Below are 24,124 nucleotides of genomic sequence, written 5' to 3'. Positions count from 1 at the left end.
GAGCTCAAACGTAGGCGAACCAAAAGTCTGACATCTTGATGTTGTTTACTCGTCTCCTCGCCTGTTATGAAAGGTAACATTTTCAATAGTTCTATTGTCAACTCAGTTATATAATCTGATCAAAACAAATGGAAGGCAGTCTGATCTTGAGGAGCCGTTCCTTTCAAAAGACTGATTCGTTATTACATATTTGTTTTTAAATCAAGGAAATAATCATTGGTGGCAGTTAAACAATACGTGGATCAGAATAATTAAAATGACCACCATATTACTAAATTGTTGGGATTTCTTCTGAAATGTTGACAATATTTTTTTATTTTTGTTGTGTTTTTATACAAACATTCCATTAGGGGGTGCCATAACGCCGATGTTTGACCGTGACATCATTACTTGATTACTTTATTGTCCCACACTTAAATTAACTTTTAACACTTCAGAAAAAACACACAAATCACAATAATTCGTCCCGAGCCACATCACCCATTAAATATTGCTGCGTCACCACATCGCAGATTTTTTTCGTAAAGCCTATTCTACAACATTTTTGGCCTAAATTAGGCATTTGCAAGCTTAAAAGTGGCTAAATGAACTTAAAATATTGATACTATAGTATTGGTAATTAGAGGACACCAAACCAAGTATCATAGCCGTATAGATTTTTTTTTTATCAAGAAAAGAATCACTGGTGGCAGTTAAATAACAATATGTGGATTAGAATAATTAAAATGACCACCATATTACTAAATTGCTGGGATTTCTTCTGAAATATTGACAATATTTTTATTTTTGCTGTGTTTTTATGTAAACATTCCATTAGGGTGTGCCATAACCATGAATTGATTAACGTGGACCCCGACTTAAACAAGTTGAAAAACGTATTCGGGTGTTACCATTTAGTGGTCAATTGTGCGGAATATGTACTGTACTGTGCAATCTACTAATAAAAGTTTCAATCAATCAATCAATCAATAACGTCGTGCTTTGACCGTGACATCATTACTTGATTACTTAATTGTCCCACACATTTGCAAGCTTAAAAGTGGCTAAATGAATGTAACATATTAATACTATAGTATTGGCAATTAGAGGAGACCAAACCAAGTATTGTGGCCACGGATTGGCTCAGCCTCAGGCAGCATTACTAAATTGGATTAAAAGGAGTGTAAAGGTGGCCAAAGGGTGTTATTTCATGTCGAGAGAGCACTCATAATATGAAAAAAATTATTTAGAAGGTCTTGAACATTTCTGAAACCATTAAAATATTCGATCTATGATTAATGATTCTTACTTATTTTTGTTATTTTTGTTTTGTGATGTGTCATGTCTATTGTTTAAATGTACGGCAGTGAAAATGAATTTCCCCACGGGGACCAATAAATCTATCTAATCTAATCTTATTTATCGTGGTCACAACCGGAGCCAATATATGAGGGACGACTGTGTATATGTAAATACAAAGTATAAATAAAACTAGAATACAATTGCTGATGCTGCATCTGCGTGTGCATACAAAATGGTTCTCATCGTTTACATAAGAGAGTCATTCAAAATATTCGATTTGTTTGCAAATGTCACATCTGTAGTGTTAACAACAAAGTCGGCACAGGGGTCATTTTTGGCTTGTAGCTTGTTTTTACTATGGGCCCTTGGCATATTGTAAAAATAAAATACATTCCTTATTAAATCAAATTCCTTTTTGATGAGCGGTATTATTAGAAATGACTCTACTAATATGTCTATTTTCAATTTGTACTACCATGTCACTATAATAGTCTTTAGTGGACAGCTGAGATAGGCTCCAGCACCCCCCGCGACCCCGAAAGGGACAAGCGGTAGAAAATGGATGGATGGATGGACCTAAATTAAACCAGGGGATACATTAAAACAGATATTCCAAATGATATATTGTATAAATCCAATACATAATGTTAAATTGTAACCATTTCTTCTTGTTTCATGTTAGATCTGAACCCCATCCTGGATTCCCAATGTGGCCAATAAGAAGTGTGATGAGTGCGGGAACATGCCCAAGAACATGTCACATGGCAGCTCGTTCTTCTACCCCAACTGAACGTTGACGTTCTCAAGTTACAACTGTACAAGAATATTTTTTTGTTTTTAGCTATGTAAGTCAGAGATGCGTGCGTCATCCATGCGTCAAGGAATATGTATTTTACTGCATTTATATGGAATAAAATGAGTGTTAACCATAACAAGGATGCGTTAATTTATGTTACTTTTTTCACTGTTATGGATAGTTTATTTAATTGTCTTTTTGTTAAATGTCAATTTTGGTGGTCAACAAAACACGCGAATGTAATAAGACCACCATTATGAGGTAAAAGACATTTTTTTCACACTTGAAGGCTATGTTTTATTTGTGCTGGGCCAAATCGATTACCGTGATTGCACACTTAAAAAAGATGATCGTAATATTGTTTCTCTCTCTTAACTGTTAATTGCAACTCCTCTAATATGTCCCTTTCCTTCCATGACTAAATAGCAGAGATCAGTGTTTCTTAACTTGTTGGGCCGCGAACACCCCAAATGGGCCGCCAAAAATAATCTTTCAGCTGAGGTCGTATGGGCCGCAGTGGTACTCAGTTGTAATACACTTTTACACCACTTATGGCAGTAATGACAATATAAAACAACAGAAGTCTGGACCTTAAGTCCTAGAGTGGTTTCTTAAGCGCACAACTTATGACTAAAGTGCTGAAGCTGTATTTTCATTTTGACAGTTTAAGAAACATTATTATATATTAATATAACTCATTTATTTAGAAATTTTTTATTTTGGCACTTAGTAATTGTATATTTTTTCTCAAATTTTATGAGTCCTTCTCTTGCAGTATATTTGGTTGTTTATTTTTGTAATCAACCTGACCTAATAAGCCTTGATAATAATCTTTGGGGTGAACAAATGGTTTCATATCATTTGACAAGGTTTACCCTGTTAAACTAAGTAGGTTAGATATAATTATTGAATATGATTAAAATCAAGAGCAAGATTACTAATTCATAGTTAATATTGAATGGGCTCTTCTGTAATAAAAAAAAAGTTGGGCCTCCAGGTCAGCACCTTGGGACAACAGTTGGCAATTGTCACGGCTAAACATCAGTGGGACTGGGATTGCCATGTTCCCCCTCATGCTTATGGCACACAGGTCAGTTGTACAAGACTCCACTTCCTGTTCTCCTGCCCTTTTAATGCTGGGCCGAGAGATCTGTATGCTCGCTGAAAAGATGATGGATAGACCCCCGGATGCGCCGGCTGGTCCACCAGGAGCTGAGTACGCCAAGAGACTACAAGACAGCCCATGAATTTGCCAGGAGCCAGCTACGGAATGCTGGCGGTAGAAAAAAAGATGAATTACGACGTCCACGAAAAAGGGTAACATTTCACAGCTGAAGAGTTTTTGTTGGTATACAACCCCCAATGGAAAAAAGGGAAGAGCCCCGAAGCTAGACAGTGACTGGATGGGACCTTGCAGAGTGGTGGAAAGACTCAGAGAAGTTGAGTACCGGGTCAGACTCCCACCCTGTGGCAGAAACGTTGTCTTGCAACGCGACCGGCGAGCACCGTACCAGGGGATGGAGTGGAGTTACCGGGGAGAGTTTTGTCCTTCCATACCTGGGACCTCCTCCTGGCCTTCACAAGATGTGACACTTCCTTTGATTTCTTCCCAGGGCAGGGGAAGCACTGCTAGTCTGACAAGACCCTGCAGGCTGAGGTGGCAACCAGCCCACTTGAGAGATTTTGTTGTCCCCCTCAGGGACAAGGGACTTTAAAGGGTGGGGATCTGCCGGGGTTGATGTTGTATTCATGTGTGGGTGATGTTTAGAATTCTTAAGTTGGTCAATAAAAGTAAAAACAGAGCGTCAGATTTAGTGTGCACTTCTTCTGGATGCTACAATATAATCAGCTGAAAAAGCAATACATTCAACAACCGAAATAGTAACAACCATGGTGCGTTGCATTCTCCATCTTTAATCACGTTACAAATCAAGTGTCAAACCGCGTGTTGTCAGCGCAACTGTGGCCATGTCTCTAAGACACAATTCACTTCCGTAGTCATCAGCCCTGTGGGCACAACTTAAACTGGGCACGACTTTAGAGTGTCTGCGGCCGCAGCTCTACCCTCCCTACCTGACGACGGATGGATTTTTTTTTACGCATTCTAAATATTACCTAAACGTAAATAAAAGTCTGCTCACAGCAGAGCCAATGAGAAGTCCCCTATTCCGCCCATAAACTCTGTAAAATAACCATTCATAAAGCACCAACAATATCACATTTACATTTTGTGATTTGAATAATAACCAAGTATTAGTAATATTATTATAAGCGCTAACGAGGACAAACTATTTATAGCGGCGACGTGATCACTAGCGTGTGTACCTATGTTTACATCATCGAGTGATCTGCTGTTTCTTCGCTTCCTTGCTCCCTCTAAATGTATTGTAGATCATAAATCATGCCTCTCACGTGAAAAATAGATGGCTGAGGATACAATCCAACACGTTGGGACCCTTTGACAGCCATTTAGGACTTGAAACTGGTGAGAAAGACATGAAAAGCACTTGTTCCCCCTGCCCCCAACCCGTTTTACGCGACGATTATAGGACATTTTTCCTCTAAATTGGAATATATGAACATCCCAGCATTCGGCATTGTACAGTAAGTGATGTTTTATTATGTTTTTTGTCTCTCATGAAGTCTGCTATGTGTAGTAATCAGTGATGAAGAAAACAACAAGTAGACGTCGCAATGTGTTTTTGAAATTAATGCTCCGCATATGCTTAAAATGATCAAAATACGTAAATATTAAATGTCATTATAAATGTGCCCGTTATTACATTATATGTATACTATCATGTATATAAAACCTCAATGGAGGTGTTTGGATGTTTTTTTAGGGGCTCTATGGGCAGAATTGAAGGGCTCCCCTAGGCTACATTGTAAGCCGACCTTTGATCGCATTTATTTAACATTTAGAATGCAAAAAACCCCAAAACATCCACCGTCATGTCTTTTATGATTGTCAACGATAGGCAAAATAAATTTAAAAAAAGTGCAGTTCCCCTTTAAGTAGACGCGACTTACTTAAAGTGGGTGCGATTTAAAAGTGTCTGCAGTCGCAGACTTGAAAAAGTCTAGGTCTGCATTGTTGGTGACACAGACCGCAAAGCTGTGATTAGTCAGCTTTTGAAAAAGGACGCTCCCTGAACTTGAAATGCACAAATTATGTTATGCAATAAAGCAACAGTGACGAAACATTTGCATGAAAACTGATATTTTGTACTTAATATATAAAAATAATGACTTAATGTAGCAAAAGTCACATGGAAAAATACAGCCAATTTGGGTTTCTTTTTACACAGACAAATCATCATATGGACAGACAACTTAAAACACGCACGCACGGCTCTGATTCGTCGTCGGCAATCACTCGAAACGAGTATGATTGTCCTCCTGTTGGTGGGATTGCCTTCAGGAGAACGCCTGTGCGTGGAATCTTTTAAAGTGGGGAGACTGGTGCACAGACAGCCACCACACTGTCCTTGACAAAGAGAAGGCCAGGGTCCAATGGCATGGAGACCAAGACAATTGGGGGCCCATCTTTGCTGCAGCCTTCTACCGCCTTTGTGACCGTTGTGGAGCTTCTATGCAACCATCATCCGTCTTTTTCGACGAGGGAGACGCGCAGACTCCAACGCCACTTCTTCGCTGTGGGGAGCTGTATCCGGTGGCAAGGGAAACCCAGGACGACCGGCACCTCCTCACAGCTGCAGGAGGCTGCCGGAGCTCCGGTCTGTCGGAGGACCGCCTATGGTGTGCCTACCAGCACTTGCTTTTCTCTCAGGGTGTGCTCCCCTAGCCTTTTGTCTTCCCAGACTAACCCACAAGGCACTAGGGCACGGCTCTGATTATGCACACACACACACACGCACACACATCATACTTGCCAACCCTCCCGATTTTCCTGGCAGACTCCCGAATTTCAGTGCCCCTCCCGAAAATGTCCCGGGGAAACCATTCTCCCGAATTTCTCCCAATTTCCACCCTGACAACAATATTGGGGGCATGCCTTGAAGGCACTGCCTTTAATGTCCTTTACAAGCTGTCATCATGTCCGCTTTTCCTCCATACAAAACAGCATGCCGGCCCAGTCACATAATATATGTGACTTTAGCACACACATATGTGAATGCAAGGCATACTTGATCAACAATCATACAGGTCACACTGAGGGTGGCCGTATAAACAACTTTAACACTGTTACAAATATGTGCCACACTGTGAACCCACACCAAACAAGAATGACAAACACATTTCGGGAGAACATCGGCATAACAACATAAACACAACAGAACAAATACCCAGAATCCCTTGCAGCACTAACTCTTCCTGCAAGATACAATATACCCCCCCCCCCCCCCCCCCCCCCTACTCCCGAATTCGGAGGTCTCAAGGTTGGCAAGTTTCACACACATTGAGATACCGACACACACATTAGTTCACATAAGAGTGAAATACGCAAATGCAAATAATTTTGCTACAATAATACTTACACATATGTCATTAATAAACGCAGATTCTAACCACTGCCATCATTTTTATAGTTCAATACTTACGGTAACTTAAAAACGATTCTGCAAATCATATTGCCAGCTATGGTTTCGATATGGTTAAAAATATAATTTGGAAACGTCCCACTACGGAGCCTAATTGAAATGCTTTTCGGGCTGTATTTTGCCAGTTCCGGTCAAGGGCCTGTATGAATGTACAGTGCACACTGACCATGTTGGTTACGCCGGTGAGTGCAACATCCGGGTACTTGCGCCAACGGGACACTATATTCTGCCAAATGCCAAAATAACAACACATCATTATGGTTGAAATCATATAATTATGGTTTAAAAAAAATCATGCAAAAACATTACCACAAACTCTACAATTTACAGTATTTTCTTTTTCCAAGTGGATTTAGCTGCTTTTATTTTGAAGGTAAGGTAAAGTCGACCGCAACAACCCATGTAATATTTCCGGGTTATGTGCGAGACTCCTCTTCTTAGCGTGAACTGTACTACACATTTCCCTTTAAAATAATCCTTTATATTTATCACGATGCAGCTGTGCAGCGTGTGCAGCGAACAAACACCAAAATACAGATGCCCATCCTGCAAAATAAGATAGTAAGTAACTCAAACCGTTTTGTATCTTCGTAGCTAGCTTAAACGCATGTGCTATTCACGTGTTAAGTATGGTAGGCAAACATGACACACTGAGTAAATAAACATATTTAAGTAGATCTGTGGCGGTGGGATATAAACGTTGAAATGTATTATAAATAATAGCACTTTTTTTTTTTTTAGTTGTTCCCTTCCCTGTTTCAAGAGGCATAAAGGCAAGTAGTTTAGTTTAGGGCTTTTACAGTAGTTTCAATATTGAATCATATACAGTATATAGGGGTTATTGAACAATACTTATCCAATGTATGTTTCTCTAGACTCTTGTGTTCCTGTTAAGCAGCTGGATCCCACCGTGCCTGAAGCACAGGATGCTGGGAAGACTGGTACGTTTCTTTCCCCCAATCCTGCATACAGTACATGAATCAAACATGTTGATCAAAAAGAGAAAATTGTAAAAATGTCAGCATACTTAGCATTGAAGCACTGCAAAAGATTATGTTCTTTCAGCATACACTATTTATAAAAAAAAAATATGCAGTGTATTGCTTAAAGGCCTACTGAAACCCACTACTACCGACCACGCAGTCTGATAGTTTATATATCAATGATGAAATCTTAACATTGCAACACATGCCAATACGGCCGGGTTAGCTTACTAAAGTGCAATTTAAAATTTTGCACGAAATATCCCGCTGAAAACGTCTCGGTATGATGCCGTCTGCGCGTGACGTCACGGATTGTAGAGGACATTTTGGGACAGCATGGTGGCCAGCTATTAAGTCGTCTGTTTTCATCGCAAAATTCCACAGTATTCTGGACATCTGTGTTGGTGAATCTTTTGCAATTTGTTCAATGAACAATGAAGACAGCAAAGAAGAAAGCTGTAGGTGGGAAGCGGTGTATTGCGGCAGGTGTTGTGCTGGATAACGCACCCCCAACGTAGAATGCACCCCTGACTGCTGTGCCGGATAACACAGCCGATGTTTCATTGTTTACATTCCCGGAAGATGACAGTCGTGCTTTACCTTTGGCCTGTGGAGAACTGGGACAACAAAGACTCTTACCAGGAGGACTTTGAGTTGGATGCGCAGACGCGGTACCGTGAGTACGCATGCAGCTGCGGCTTCCAAACATTTGATCGCTTGCCCGTACGTGCGTGCCGCTATGTGCATGTCACGTACGTAACTTTGGGGACTTTGGGGAAATATATGTGCTGTATGAACTTTGGGGAGGTGAACGGTATTTTGGGCTGTGGGATTGAGTGTGTTGTGCAGGTGTTTGAGTTGTATTGGCGGGTTATATGGACGGGAGGGGGGAGGTGTTTGTTATGCGGTATTAATTTGTGGCATATTAAATATAAGCCTGGTTGTGTTGTGGCTAATAGAGTATATTTATGTCTTGTGTTTATTTACTGTTTTAGTCATTCCCAGCTGAATTTCAGGTCCCACCCGCCTCTCACAGCATCTTCCCTATCTGAATCGCTCCCACTGCCCTCTAGTCCTTCACTCTCACTTTCCTCATCCACAAATCTTTCATCCTCGCTCAAATTAATGGGGAAATCGTCGCTTTCTCGGTCCGAATCGCTCTCGCTGCTGGTGCCCATGATTGTAAACAATGTGTGGATGTGAGGAGCTCCACAACCTGTGACGTCACGCTACTCGTCTGCTACTTCCGGTACAGGCAAGGCTTTTTTATCAGCGACCAAAAGTTGCAAACTTTATCGTCGATGTTCTCTACTAAATCCTTTCAGCAAAAATATGGCAATATCGCGAAATGATCAAGTATGACACATAGAATGGACCTGCTATCCCCGTTTAAATAAGAAAATCGCATTTCAGTAGGCCTTTAAAAAAACATTCTGTGCAGACACGTGGAGTGTGGACGATATTCTGCAGGAAGATGACATCCCTGATATAGTACCTCCAGAGAGACTTCAGCTGTTGGGTATTAGTTCAAAATTGCATGCATATATATCTTACACATGACATTTTTGACAAGTTCTTCTGAAATGTATTTCACAGGTCAGTCAGAAAAGCTGAAAGATCTCCTTAGTAACCCCCATCTAAGACAGCTATTACGGACCATTGACAACGCAAACAACAAAGACGAGGCAATGAAGGCGGCCATGCAGGAGCCCCTATTTGTAGAGTTTTCAGATCAGTGTTTGAAGGTTGTAGAAAAAGAAGCTCAATCACAGCAGGTCAGTGAGGATATGGACTGGTAAATCTGTACTGTATTTATTGGATTTTGTCTTGGGGAGCACACTTGTATTTTGTATAGAAAATAAGAGGATGCACATAAGGCATTGTTGTTGAATGTATGACAACACGTTTTTATCAAAGCAAATAAAAATTACATGGTTCATTTTCTTGGTTATAATCTTTTGTGTACACACACCAGACAGACATCCTTACAATTGTGTCTGTATGTTTAGTAATAACCTACAGTACTGCAGTGTATTTAAATTACAAAAAAGAAAATCCATTTAATTTGACAAAAAAACTTTACTCACATACAAGTGTAAAACAATATTTGCATATATTCCCACGGTGTGCATATTTAAAAGCAGCAGTTATTTTAAACCCCAACATTTTTTTCTCCATGATTGAAATGCACATTGCTATAATTGAACAGGTGTGTTCTCTGAATGTGCAATCTTTGCTTTTGCTGTGCAACACATGCAATACGGGTACTGTATTTTGGTGCTAATATACAAAAGCAAAATACCGTAATAGGTTTACAGTGTGCGAGTGAATCATATAACAGCCCCTGAGTGATATGTGTAGCTTTTAACAATGACACAAATCAGAGCCATAGACTCATTTGAAGGCAGCACTGACGTCATCTTAAACTCAACTCATCCCTTCACATGGGACACAAACATACACTCTACATGCAATCATTCAAATATTACTTGTGGCATTCCATTAATATCAAAAGTAGATGATTTGCTTTTGATTAGAGGGTTGATGCGCGAGTTTGAGTGCGGCTCAGAGGCTCCATCCGAATCTCCCGAACCCCACCAAGGCGACCTTGAAAGGGCCGAGCGACACAAAATGGATGGGTGGATGGTTGAATTGTCACGATCGCAACATCGCGAAGTCCTGGAGGGACTGGCTGTTTTACTACAAGAAACATTTCATACTATAGTGTAAGTATAGAGCAGGGCTGTCCAACGTGAGACATTATATAAAAAAATAATAAATTCATTATGAGGAATATGATAAGATATTCAACTAATTTGCTTTGTCACCAACACAAAGCTAATATGTGGATGTTTTGTTCAGATAGCATATGGCAGCTGAAATAACTAACACGTCACCATTTTTCTCGCTAAATATATTTCAAAAAGTGCTGTTGAATAGAACATTTCACCAGATGTTGGGAGCAATCCAAGTAATCCTTACAATGAAAGTAGAAGAAATAAGCTCAGAACTCAAGTTGTGCGTGATAATATGTCAAGACACATCTAATGATGGGTAAGAGCAAAGAGCTGTCTCAAGACTATCGCAAATTAATTGCAAAACAGAACGATGACATTGGTTGTAGACGCATATCTAAGCTTCTGAATGTTCCAGTGAGCACGGTTGGGGCCATAATACGTACCGGTAAGTGGAAAGCCAATCATACCACAATAAATTTGCCTCGATCAGGTACTCCTTGCAAAATTTCGAACAGGAGTGCAAAGAATAATAAGAGCCAACGACCACCCGTGGATTGGCCCTGCGATGAGGTGGCGACTTGTCCAGGGTGTACCCCGCCTTCCGCCCGATTGTAGCTGAGATAGGCTCCAGCGCCCCCCGTGACACCGAAGGGAATAAGCGGTAGAAAATGGATGGATGGATGGACCACCCGTGGAGAGCTTTAAAAAAAGACCTGTAATTAGCAGGTACTGTTGTCACAAGGAAAACAATGAGTAATGCACTCTACCACCATGGCCTGTATGCACCCAAGACCCCATCGCTAAAAAAAAAAAAGCATGTCAAAGCTTGTTTAAAGTTTGCTGAACAACATTTGGACAAGCCTGTTAAATACTGGGAGAATATAGTCTGGTCTGATGAAACCATAATTGAACTGTTTGGATGCCATAATGCACACCTAATTGGGAGGAGAAATGGTACTGCACATCATCCTAAAAACATACCAACAGTGAAGTTCGGAGGTGGGAACATGATGGTGTAGTTTGCATTTCAGGTACTGGTAAACTTCACATTGTTGGAGAAAGGATGAATGGGCAAATATACCGAGACATTCTTGACAAGAATCTGCTGCCATCTACGAAGATGATGAAAATGAAACAAGGGTGGACATTCCAGCAGGATAATAATTCAAATCATACAGCCAACTACTTGTGTGGAGGAGGAAAGCATGCAACTAGTTTCTCCATACCGTAGGCAAACAGGCTTTTGTACTAAGTATTGCATAAAACCAGTTGGCGCGTTCAATACTTTTTCCCGGTGTCATTTCACATTATAACAACTTAATTTCTTGTCTTATTTGTTCTTCTTTCTTTGTATGTATGTATGTATGTATTACTTGGGTTGTTTCCAACATCTGGTGAATTTTTTATGTCAATAGCACTTTGGAAATATAATTAGTGAGAACAATGTGTTAAATACTTATTTCAGCTGCTGTATATTGACCTAAATTGGATCGGTTTTAGCATTTTAGCGCACACGATGTATGAAAGTGGACAAAGTTTGCACTCTCCTGCTATAGAGTCTTCTCGAGCAGGATTTCATTGAAGCCTGTCACGCCGTTTCTCAGCTCAGGCTGCATGTCTGCGTAGAGAAGGGGCGACCGCTGGCAGTGCAGTTTTACAGATCCCTGAAATGTGTGCAAAAACTTTCAGATCAAAAAGGAATGAAGATTGTATGTGTTTTAACAGAGGTTTTATAGATGTGTCCGCACCTTTGGTTGAGCCCTAATGGAGGCGACCCCCTGCATGTTTTGGTTGGTCTCCACCTTATATTCTCCTCTCCTGGAGGGCAGTTTTAGGGAAGCCACCACAGACTTCATCTTCTGGAATACTGTGGCCGTTAGGGACACCGAGATGGAAGGGGCAGACGCCAAAGCCAGCCCCATGGGCCAGCCCTGGACCATAACGGGTTCCTGGATGGTTGAGAGCTGCACTGAGCCCTGTTCCCTAATCACAGGGGTATCTTCTGACATGAAGTCCTCTGCATTATCCAGCTCGGCCTCAGCTAAACACTTCAGGAGTGCCTGACACAAACACGCAACAGTCAATGTACAAATCACACAATACTGTAAGCACATCTTACGTTTCATTTTTCTCACCTTCCACTTCCTCCAGGATTTCTGAATAGATGCGGCTGCTCTATCCCATCTCTGGACCCTCCTCCTTACAAGCCAAGACCTCACCACTGCAAGAAGCATGCAAGGGACCACAAAGTATCCCACAAGAGATCTTAAGATCCTTCCATTGCAGGAGTCTTGTACTTCACCTCAGAGCACATACTTTAGCTTGTGCACACTTGACAGTACACTTACTATGTATACACCGCATACTTCCCGAGTCGGTTTATTTTGACTGTGCAATGCTGTCCTAAAATGATTGCTGATGCATTACTACAATCGCAATTTAGTTGTTTGCAGCTTCACTATATTGCAGATTTTTTAAATTGCTGTCTTTTTTGGGCTAAACTAAGCCTTTTCAAATAAATAAACTTACACATATCAATACAACAGTAGTATTGGTTAATAGATGAGCGAGCACACTGTTCAGTATCATGGCCGCTGATTGGCTCAGCCTCAGACAGCTTATTATATTGGATTAAAAGGGTATATGTGGGTGTTGTTTCATGTTAGAATCGTATTAAAAAGATCGGAAACATGTATTTTTTCCTCCAGTTATGAAAATTAATATTATTATTAATTCCTACTTTACGGACATTAATTTACCACGGTCAGGAATTAACCAATTGACAGTGATAAAACAGGGTTTACTGTATTTAGTTACTTTGTCCTGAGAAACAACATAAAATGGGTCTTGGCGTCTCTCTTTCACGCACCTCAGCTGTACGTCGTTTCTGATTGGTTTAAATTGTGTGGTGTCTTCGATGGTTGATTACGTCGTTTCTGATTGGTTTAAATTGTGTGGTGTCTTCGATGGTTGATTAAATGTAGGCACGCCTCAGATACGCAGATTGTATTACACGCACGCACTTCTGAAAGCGCGCGCTCATATTTTACACGCTCACAAATCTGGATGGCTCGCTCAAATCTTACACGGCAGAATTGTCGTAAAAGTCACATGTACGTAGACAGCCTATCAAGAGTTCTGTCTGATTAGGGACAGACAGACAATTTAAAACACACATACGCAAATCTGATTGATTACCGGTACACATACCGTATTTTTCGGAGTATAAGTTGCACCTGCCGAAAATGCATAATAAAGAAGGAAAAAAACATATTTAAGTCGCACTGGAGCCCGGCCAAACTATGAAAAAAACTGCGACTTATAGTCCGAAAAATACGGTACTCGGATTGATATACAGACACACAAATTGGTACACATGCACATAAAATGGATTACACGCGCACAGATTGAGATACACATTTGCAAATCATTTTGCTACAATAATACTTCCATACGGATTCTGTTACAATTTTTGATCAGATTAATAATGATGATGGATTCATCTGCATTACCATGTTAAATTTGACAGAATAAAAGTCTGACCAGAAAAATCTAATGTTGAACCTATTCTGGGGAAATAAAAATAACCAACACTTTATATAACTTTTTAGCTGCTTCTGAGGGGATAATCAGTGGGATCAGACGCTTCCTGCTGGTTTGTGTTGGCCAGACAGTCAAGTCAAAAGGGGCCAGACGGAGGCAGCGTGCCAACACATTGGCCACAGTTTACCTGCTTGGATCAGAGTAGCAGAATGATGTCGCTCATGGCGTCTGCGGCGCTGGTAACGCATCCAGCAGCACTGAATGGAGAAGGCACACTTTGAGAGGATCGTCTTCCTCTTATCTTCCAATAAATCTAGCTGTGGAACAGAGGAGAGAGACATACCATTGTAAAGACACACTTAGGACATACTATCTGAAAAAACAAATGGACACGAAAGACTAACCATTAACTGTGTGAGAAACACTTTAGTTCTTCCACAGTGCACCAAAGATTTGTGTTCCCCTTTAACATTGTGTGCTGAGTGTTGAAACACCAGGTCAAGGACCTTCTGCACCTCCTGCAGAAGAAAGTCGATGTCGCTTCCAACCTGGGCTTCAAAGACACACAGACAAAATTAAATAGAATTGAGCGATTCAACAGAGTCTTTGCTGCACACAAAATATTTAGAAAAGCAGGTTTTACAGCAAAGTCATTGTCAGTTTGCAAAATGAAGGAATTTACATACACATGCAAACAGAAAATATTCAGCCACTCAGTATTAGTGATCAGTTTACTTAAGCATGAACAGAAACATGCAGGGGACATTGGGTTAAGAGTACAAACTGTAGCACAGACATGCATGTATTTACCTGGAAATGTTCAAAAGAGGTTGCATATTTGGTTAGACAATCCTGTGTTATACACCAAAGTCCCAAGAAGAAGAGAACACACTAAGAGAGATAGTGAAAGGAAATAATAAATCAGAAGACCTAAAGAGAGGAAATAAAACCACAGTTGTATTTATATTTTTTTAGGGGTGTCCGACAACTTTTTCTCCTTCCAATATGATACCTATGTTAGAGGCTTGAATATTCACTGATACTGATATTCCAATGTTAGCAGGAATCATAGTACATACTTTTATTTTGTAGTTTAGAATCAAATCAAAAATGTAGTTTGATCAAGTGAAATTACTCAAGAGAACAATGGTAGGTATGAAACCACTAACCTTATGACAGATTCATGCTTTTGATGTGGCGTGTTAATTTGTATTCTGTTTACACCTACTGTAGTAGTCACAATTATTTGATTAAATTAATCTCATGGCGCAGGATGTTGAATGATGCGAACAAGTTTGTTACTGGATACTTTTTTAATACACTTCTGCCTTGGGGACTTTGATCTGTAAGTAATAGGTAACTATAAATATTTGATACTTTTTTATATAGACAAATGTGCTGTTTTAGACTGCAATATTGGTCAATTGAAGACATTGCTAATGTGTGCTTAGCTGTTGCGTAGTCTACCATGTTTACCTTTTGTAAATGACTTAACTATAATACAAGAAAAAATCAAACTTGTGTACTTATTGGAGGATATTTAGATGTTAACTGTCTGACCAGCTTTGCAAAAGTAAACATGGTGCACGTGAGCTTATATCGGACATTTTAGCTACAAGCCGGGACTTGTTTTTTTGCTGATATCAGATCGAGACATGCCTACTTTTATTTGACTTAACAACAAACTGGACTTACCAAGATTAGGAGTTTGTGACTTGATGTTTGAGCATTGCAAAATGGCTCCGTAGCGTTGAATGAAGCACTTGAAGGGAATTCTGTGCAACAAAGATTGGAAAATGAGCAAATCTACACAATGACAAAAAAAACAAAAAAAACAAAAAACGTTTTACCTAATAGGGAAGCCAGCAGCACTTATATGAATGGTCTCCACTATCCCACAAGCCTCCAACTGTATGATCACCTAGCAGCGGACAACAAAAAACATTAGAATGCCTCTACTGCATGACAAGAGACTGTGTTAAGTAGACTTGCTGTACCTCCTCTTTTTTGAAGATGAACGGCTTACAGTCGGAGTTGGGTTTAATGCAGCGCGTGTAATGAGGAGTGGTGGTGTGCAGGATGCTCATGAGGCGCTCCAGGGAGTTCTGCAATAACATGAACTTTGGTGTCAAGACCGTTTCACTGCAACAATAAAGTCCCGGTTAATCTTGCCTTGAACTTGGAGACTACAGTGACTTTACTGAGGGCTCTGTTTGGTGAATGCTCGCTCTCTTTTTCTATAAAAATATGCTGAAGCAGGCAATTGCCAGACTTCTGAAGTATACTGATGATCTCAGGTGCCACTGGGTCCTGGAACACAAAATGTATTTTCACAAATTGGTCATTAAAGTGAACCTATGATGATTTTCATTTTCACTTTTGGGGAATTCATTCGTAAAATGTTAACACTAAAAACATAGAAAACAAATTAAATCCATACAATAATTGATGATAGTTGATAGAACAATCGACAATATAATTGAGAAATAATTGTTAGGCGCAGCCCTGCTTCATACTAACCTTGTTTTTTTCCACCATGCTTTGTATCTTGTAGTTGACTTTGCCAGCATAATGGGCCACAGTAAAGTGTGGCACCTTGCTGAATTTATCCCAGCTGATGCTGCCGTTATCACTTAGCTCTTTCTCCAAACGAATCCTGAGTACCTTGGCGTCAGAGGCTCGATTAAGGCGGCTCTCCTGTAGAACACAAGCAGGTCAAACCATTTCCCACTACTGCGGCAACAGGAATAAACACAATTGAGGGCAGCGGACAAAAAAATTACCTCATCGAGAAGAGAAAACACACTGATAGGGCTTCCTTCGAGAAGGTCCAAACAGCACTGGTTGTCTTGATATTTGACGAAGGACCACTGCAATCCCTCTGACACATATTCCTCCTTGAAACAGAACATTTCATGTAAGAAAATATATACCTTAACCAAGATAATATGGAACCCCCAAGTAAATCGATTGCATTCATCATGTCTTCTCAAATAGTTAGGTGCAATATTATTGTGTAAAGTAACTCCCTTCTCTTTGGCCTCCCCCAGAAGTCCCTCCACAAGCTCCAACTGGTCCATAACTCTGCTGCCCGGCTCATAACCAAAACCCACTATTTCCATCACATCACACCCATCCTGTAAAAACTTCACTGGGTCCTGGTCATGCAAAGAATTGACTACAAAATCCTTCTTTATATTTTCCTTATTTGTCTGAGCTCCTCTACATCGCTACTCCAGCACACTCCCTCAGTCCTCCTCTTCCATCCTCCTTGCTGTGCTATCAACTCGCCTCATCACCATGGAGAGCATAGATTTCAGTCACTCTGCTCCCAAACTCTGGCACTCTCTACTACCTGACATCCGCAAGATTGACTCATACATTAATATCTCGAGTCAAAACTCACCTGTTCAAAATTGCATACTCACTTTAGCTGCCTTCACTGTCCTTTAACTGTTACATGTTTATTTATCCTTTGTTGGTTTATCATTATATTTTAGTTATTTTATCCGTGTTTTGCAAAGTGTCCTTGAGTTTTTTTTAAAAGGCGCCTAAAAATTAAATGTATTATTATTATGTGTTAATCAATCAAATTAATCAAAGTATCGCATTAATCATGCAGTTATGACTAAATAAATGACATGCAGTCAAGTAAACACATTTTAAAAAATGTACATGTACGACATTCTGACAAGAACATTGCATTTGTGTCCAAATATTGGGCTCTTTGTGTAAGTTAATTTAAATTATGCAAGTGAGTAATAACCTGTGATTAATAATGAATAATCCAAATTCAAAAGTTTGATTAATCTGATTTTGATCTAGTAGGGTTGTCAAAAATAACAAGTTAACTATTGTGATTAATCACAAAAAAACCTCATTAATCATATATATATGTATATATATATACGTATATATAATCACTCAATTTATTTTGACCGCACTCTTTTATCTTAACCGTGGATGGTTACTAAAAGGGTTGTTATATGGTCAGTAATCAGGTTAATGCATACGTCAGTTAAAAAGTTTAAGTACCAATGATTGGCACACACACACTAGGTGTGGCGAAATTATTCTCTGCATTTGACCCATCACCCTTGATCACCCCCTGGGAGGTGAGTGGAGCAGTCAGCATCAAGGGTTGGAATTGGGGGTTAAATGACCAAAAATGATTCTCGGGCACGGCCACCGCTGCTGTTCACTGCTCCCCTCACCTCGTGGCCGCGAATCATTTTTGGTGATTTAACCCCCAATTCCAACCCTTGATGCTGAGTGCCAAGCAGGGAGGTAATGGGTCCCATTTATTTTTTAATAGTCTTTGGTATGACTCGGCCGGGGTTTGAACTCACAACCTACCGACCTCAGGGCGGACACTTTAACCACAAGGCCACTGAGTAAGTGCAAAGATGAGTGAGGAGAAACCGAATGTTGTGTTGATCTGTAAATTGTACTTTAAAATACACACTGACTGTACTTTAATATAAAACTGTTAGCCAGTTTTGAATGAGTAAATTATGTGCAATCAAGTAAAACATTTAAAAATGTTCCTGTTCCTGATTCTGACAATAAGAGTGCATTTGTGTCCAGATATTGAGATCTTTTTTTAAGTTAATTTAAATTATGCAAGCGAGTAATAACCTGTGAATAATCTTGATTAATCCAAATTCAATGTGATGTATCTGATAAAAAATATAATTTGACAGCACTAATTATAGTACAACTAATGTAATTTGTATATTATATAATAATACATCCATTTTCTAAACCGCTTGTTCTCATTAGGATCAGGGTAAGCTGGAGCCTACACCAGCTGACTTCAGACGAGAGGTGAGGTGCACCCTGGACTGGTCACCAGCCAATCACAGAGCACACATAGACATATAACCATTCAAACTTACGGACAATTCAGAATGTCTAATTGACTTAACATGCAGGTTTTTAGGACGTGGGAGGAAGCTGCAGTATGGTGAGAAAACCCACACACCGACAAACTCCACACAGATATTTCCAAACAGACATTCAAACCCTCGACCTACTGACTGTAAGCCCAACACGCTAACCATTAGGCGGAGCCTCTACATATAATACAAAACATAAATGACTAAAAATAATACCTGCTGAGCTCGAAGATAATGAGCCACAAAGTGCTGCTGCAGTTTTTCATTGGCATAGTTGATACACAGTTGCTCCAAATTGTTGGTTTGGAAACATTCAAAGCCATAAACATCTAGAACACCTGCATATGAAAGAAAATACATGTTCAAGTAAGTTAGAGAGAATACATTGCTACATGGCCAAACGGTGTATAGTTGAGTGTGGTAAAGTACAGTACCTATGAAGTTGCACCAAGTGGATTTGTCAGCACAAATGCTGTTGTTGATAAATGTCACAAGCCATTCAAATAATCTGAAGAGTAAGAAAACACACATCATCTGCACTGTATACTGTAAACAAAAAGACGTGATGGTTTGAGTGTTTGTTGACCAAATGTCTTGACACCAGACTACACACAACATTACGTGTGGTTTGCTGCATCATTTGTAGGGATGTTTTATGCTGCCGATATCAATACCTATCACATGTATTAACTGTAATTTTTTAAATGTGTTTATGGTGAGTGCTATTGACAGTTTAACAATATCAACGCAACATTTAACTAGTTCATTCTTCTCTTTTATAATATTAAATTGTTGGAGAAAAACAAAATCAATAGTACACAATATCTAAACAAAAGCAAAAAAGACTATCTTCTACTCATTTAAATGCACCTCTTGTGTCTAGGGGATTATTCCCTGAGTTTGTAAACATGACATATAAATATAAAAAATATTGATCTCATCATTCTAGCATCAATCATATACTGATACTATATCTTTGGTATCGACAACACCAATGTATGGATTGATGTGCCCTACTCTTACGTACACACACCAACAGTTGTTGTATTATTGTCACTCTAGACCAGAGGTTTTCAACAGGGGGTCCGCAGAGGTATTTTTTGGTTGTTCTTTGTTTTCTAATATACATTTTTTGTATTCCACCTGCAATTTTTCCACAAAATTAAACATTTTTTAATACAAGTTAACAGTGTTTATTATTGGCAGTGACATGGCCACCCTACTCACTGTACCTAGCAGATGTGAAATCAAAAATGAATACATAATTATACTGTATTATTATATTAATCTTAGCATTTGCGATAGCTAACTATTAGCGCTCAAATTCCAAGCTCGCTATTAGCAGCGCTATACAGTATTCTTTAAATATCTTAGTATTGCACAATAACAAGGTACATTTGAAATCAGTTTGATTTAAAACACAATTTTACACAAAATATACAAAGAGGGGGTCCCCGCTCGATTTCTCCATCTGGGGGTCCTTGGCCTGGAAAACATTGAAGACCCCTGCTCTAGACTCTAATTAATCTACTTATTATTTTTCCTGTTAATATCAGTTTACTTTCTGCTTCAATGTAGCGCCGTCTACACTTGTTAAACTTTACTAAGCTCTTATTGCTTGTGTTGTTTCAAGCTATCTTAGCAGCTAGCCTACAGATTTACATGCCTGCTCCTGATTGCTCTGACTTGGTGTGTATGTAACATGTTCAGCCTCGTCCTACAGTGATAATCTAACATGACACTGATACTTTTAGATAGTAAGGAATGTAGTTCATTTGTCGCAATAGAGGCGATGATTATTAATTTAGGGGAGCAGGGCCTCCATGTTATGGAGATACACAGTCAGTTGCTTGCCGGCTCTGTCAGCCCAAGGACCCCAAAAAGTAAAGTATCAAGCGGTGGTCGGCATTGAAAGGCATTGGCCGATCACATACTATTTCACAAAAAAATGGCCTATACTGATCAGTGGTCTATTGATTAGCGCATCCCTAATTATTTGACAATCCAATGTTAGTTCTTACTGGGCATAGATGACTTTGGCCAGGCAGTCTCTCCTCACGCAACACTCCGCCTGGGAACAAGGCTTGTGTATGCTATGTTTGCCTGCTTTGAGAGTCCTCACACTTAGACACATCTCAAGCTCATCTGCAGCCAATTGCAATAGTTCAGCAGCTCTCTGCAAGCACTCTAAAAACAGAGAAAGACCTTTTTGAAGTTAAGTCGCATTAACTGGGGACACCCTGCATAAAATTTCCGTAGTCACTGAATGAAGCATCACACACACAAGTTTCAAGTCGTTTTAAATCACATCAAATACCTTTGGACTGTTCCTTTATGGTGCATGGCTGTGATTCATCTGCTGAAAGGAAGAATTTCATATTCCCCAGATGTAGAAGACCCGCTAATATCTGCAACAAACAAGTAAATAGGTTATTCTTTCATCACAGCGTAAGCTATCAACCTATTGCTACACAAAAACAAAATAAATGTGAAATATTTTAAGTGTCAACATGTCCTATCGAAGTCTGTGAGTGTGTAATGATGAAGCCTGCTCGGATGAGAGGTGAAATTACTTCCAAGACAGACTGAACCGCCCAGTTGTGATCAATTTAATGCCCTGAGAACACAATGATCTGGATGAATGAGAATGTTGACAACAAAATTGAGGTTATCCATGCCTAATTTCGGAATCAGCTGTCGTGACGGTGTTCATGCATCGTCTGCTGCATAGACAACGATAAGATTCTAGCTAAAATACTCAGGCCAAAACACTTGAAGGTTCTTCACCTCAAAAGTTGCATATTCGCTTGCGCACGCACGCACGCACACACACACACAGTTGTCCATGCAATCCCCCACTGATGTCAAGGCTTCACAAACATTTGTACTTAAACATAACTTGCCATTACAGATAACACCAGGGTGGTTATTATAATAAGTGAAACAAAGTTTCATCTACAGATTATTATTCATATCCAGCCAGAAAAAAGAAGCTGTTGTAGCGTGCAAACATACACTCCATCACCATGGTGACATATATTCACGTGACAAGCACTCCCTGGATTGATACGGCCTTTTCAAATATGAAGTGTCAACTTTTTTGTATGGATACTCACAAGTGTTAGTATTCAAAATGTTCACGCAACTCAAAAAAAAGGCAAAGTATGCCTCATTACTAATGAGACTGCCTTTGTTCCACACTTAAACACTTTTGACCTAGCTGGGTGGGCATGTCCACAGGCTGCATGTGAGAAAACGAATAAGAAATATGTGCGTAACTTTTTTTATATTACGGAAGTATTTAAAGTACTATTCTGTTCAACTAGCATGTCACAAAATTTTGTACAAAATAAAAAGGCATTTTTTGGGCAAAATGTATGTTTTTCATTTTGTAAAGTATAGATTTGGCAGTATCAGATAATATCTTAAAGATGTCCATTACCAGTACAACAACAAATAAACATAAACCATAATCATGTTTTGAAAACCATCAGTCACGTATTCACAATAAGTGGATGACATCTTACCCTGAATATCTGTCTCTGCCTCTCGGTGTTAATACCCATGTGGACCATAGCGTCAACAGTCTCGTGGAAAGAATCCTCTACAAGATATTCAATGCACTTCTGTCACATTTGCAGTCAAAATGTAAATCTGAAATGAACAGAACAGTTAACAACCAAATAAAGACCAACCTTCTATGCTCTTTTCAACATTTGGCAGCCACACAAAGCGGTGTCCATGTGGTATATTCCACTCCTTTCTCTGCGCGTCAGTGCCCTCTTTCATCATCTTAAAAAAAAAAATCAACGATGTCTGAATTCAACACAATGTCAATGATAATTAGTTGCAGTTACTTCCAGAAACTGATATGAGAACATCTGCGGTCCTCTCCAAGGTTTGTCATTGTCATCCCAGTTTTTCCTTGCCCTGATGTGGGATCTGAACCGAGGGTGTCGTTGTGGCTTGTGCAGCCCTTTGAGACACTTGTGATTTAGGGCTATATAAATAAACATTGATTGATTGATTGAGATAGATAGATAGTACTTTATTGATTCCTTCAGGAGAGTTCCCTCAGGAAAATTTAAGTTCCCTCAGGCCTACAACTTCTTTATGTGGCTGGGTCAAGAACATTTGTATCAAGACTCCCGTATAAATATGCATAATTTTAATGACACCCCTGATATCGGAAACAGCACTTTGTGGGAAGCACTTAAGGCTACTATCCGAGGACAGGTGATATCTTATATTTCCAGGATGAGGAGGACTGAGAGGGCTAGGTTGACGGAAATTGCTAAAGAACTCCTCGACCTCGACAATGTATACGCTGTTTGTCCATCTCCAACCCTGTATAAAAAGCGTATTCTGCTACATTCAGAACATGACCTGCTTATGACGCACATAGTAGAGAGACAACTGCGACAATCCAAACAATGCTTCTATGAACACGGAGACAAGGCCGGCCGACTTTTAGCTCAACGGGCCAGGGCTGCTTGCGCATCGCGGTCAATCCCCAAAATTAAACTACCCGATGGTAGTTATACTTCCGATCCAGTGGATATTAATAGGTGTTTTTCCGAATTTTACACTAAATTATACACTTCTGAATGCTCTCCTGTCTCCGCGATTTGCCCCAACCCCCTCGATTCATTAACATATCCTTGCATTGATATAAACATTGCCAGGGAGCTGGGTAGACCTATCTCCTCGTCAGAGATACAGGAGGCAATCCGATCTATGCAAAATGGAAAGTCGCCCGGCCCTGATGGCTTCACAGTTGAATTTTACAAGGCTTACTCATTATTTTTATCCCCCATTTTAGCAAGAATGTTTAATGATTCCTTCAACGCCGGCCGCTTACCAAGGACCTTGTCAGAGGCTTCCATTTCACTACTTCTTAAGAAAGACAGAGATGCTACCTCTTGTGGTAGCTACAGACCGATCTCACTTTTGAACGTGGACTGCAAGATTCTGGCGAAAGTTCTCTCCATACGTCTTCAAGCCGTGATGCCCTCAATAATTTCGGCTGATCAGACAGGTTTCACGCTGGGGAGGCATCCATTCTTCAATACCAGAAGATTGTTGAATATAGTTCTCTCTCCACCATCTGATACTCCGGAGGTTGTGGTGGCGCTGGATGCAGAGAAGGCGTTCGATAGGGTGGAGTGGGGCTACTTATTTTTTATTATGGAGAAATTTGGTTTTGATTCTAAATTTATTTCTTGGGTTAGAGTGCTGTACGAGACTCCACTTGCCTCCGTACATACTAACGGCATCCGTTCAGCGTACTTCCCTCTCCAGCGTGGGACCCGGCAGGGATGTC

The 24,124-nt window shown here is 39.9% G+C and overlaps 2 protein-coding genes across 4 annotated transcripts in view; one reads left to right on the top strand and one right to left on the bottom strand.

The window, feature by feature from the left end:
- The first annotated feature begins 7,034 nt into the window (after nucleotides 1–7,034).
- Nucleotides 7,035–9,559, top strand: znhit3 (zinc finger, HIT-type containing 3). Its single transcript, XM_061963298.1, has 5 exons — nucleotides 7,035–7,200; nucleotides 7,381–7,412; nucleotides 7,515–7,580; nucleotides 9,064–9,141; nucleotides 9,219–9,559. The coding sequence occupies exons 1-5, from the start codon at nucleotides 7,133–7,135 to the stop codon at nucleotides 9,419–9,421; spliced, it is 447 nt and encodes a 148-aa protein (XP_061819282.1). The 5' UTR covers nucleotides 7,035–7,132; the 3' UTR covers nucleotides 9,422–9,559.
- myo19 (myosin XIX) overlaps nucleotides 9,387–24,124 on the bottom strand; it is a 30,290-nt gene continuing 15,552 nt past the window's right edge. Inside the window, exons 9-25 of one of the 3 annotated variants that reach the window (XM_061961721.2) lie at nucleotides 22,497–22,593; nucleotides 22,329–22,405; nucleotides 21,119–21,209; nucleotides 20,823–20,988; nucleotides 19,236–19,309; nucleotides 19,018–19,139; nucleotides 16,687–16,800; nucleotides 16,424–16,600; nucleotides 16,076–16,213; nucleotides 15,901–16,008; nucleotides 15,754–15,824; nucleotides 15,599–15,678; nucleotides 14,308–14,456; nucleotides 14,091–14,220; nucleotides 12,496–12,581; nucleotides 12,109–12,420; nucleotides 9,387–12,024 (exon numbers count right to left, since the gene is read on the bottom strand). In XM_061961721.2, coding sequence (XP_061817705.1) covers nucleotides 11,911–12,024; nucleotides 12,109–12,420; nucleotides 12,496–12,581; nucleotides 14,091–14,220; nucleotides 14,308–14,456; nucleotides 15,599–15,678; nucleotides 15,754–15,824; nucleotides 15,901–16,008; nucleotides 16,076–16,213; nucleotides 16,424–16,600; nucleotides 16,687–16,800; nucleotides 19,018–19,139; nucleotides 19,236–19,309; nucleotides 20,823–20,988; nucleotides 21,119–21,209; nucleotides 22,329–22,405; nucleotides 22,497–22,593 — 2,106 coding nt within the window. In that variant the 3' untranslated portion in view covers nucleotides 9,387–11,910. Of the gene's footprint in view, nucleotides 12,025–12,108; nucleotides 12,421–12,495; nucleotides 12,582–14,090; nucleotides 14,221–14,307; nucleotides 14,457–14,713; nucleotides 14,795–15,598; nucleotides 15,679–15,753; nucleotides 15,825–15,900; nucleotides 16,009–16,075; nucleotides 16,214–16,423; nucleotides 16,601–16,686; nucleotides 16,801–19,017; nucleotides 19,140–19,235; nucleotides 19,310–20,822; nucleotides 20,989–21,118; nucleotides 21,210–22,328; nucleotides 22,406–22,496; nucleotides 22,594–24,124 lie in introns of those variants that run through there. The other 2 variants (XM_061961928.2, XM_061961929.2) reach the window with 2 other exon arrangements.

Source organism: Nerophis lumbriciformis, linkage group LG09 (assembly GCF_033978685.3).
Source record: "Nerophis lumbriciformis linkage group LG09, RoL_Nlum_v2.1, whole genome shotgun sequence".
NCBI classification, from domain to species: Eukaryota; Metazoa; Chordata; class Actinopteri; order Syngnathiformes; family Syngnathidae; genus Nerophis; species Nerophis lumbriciformis.
This window is presented reverse-complemented; position numbering and strand designations above follow the sequence as displayed.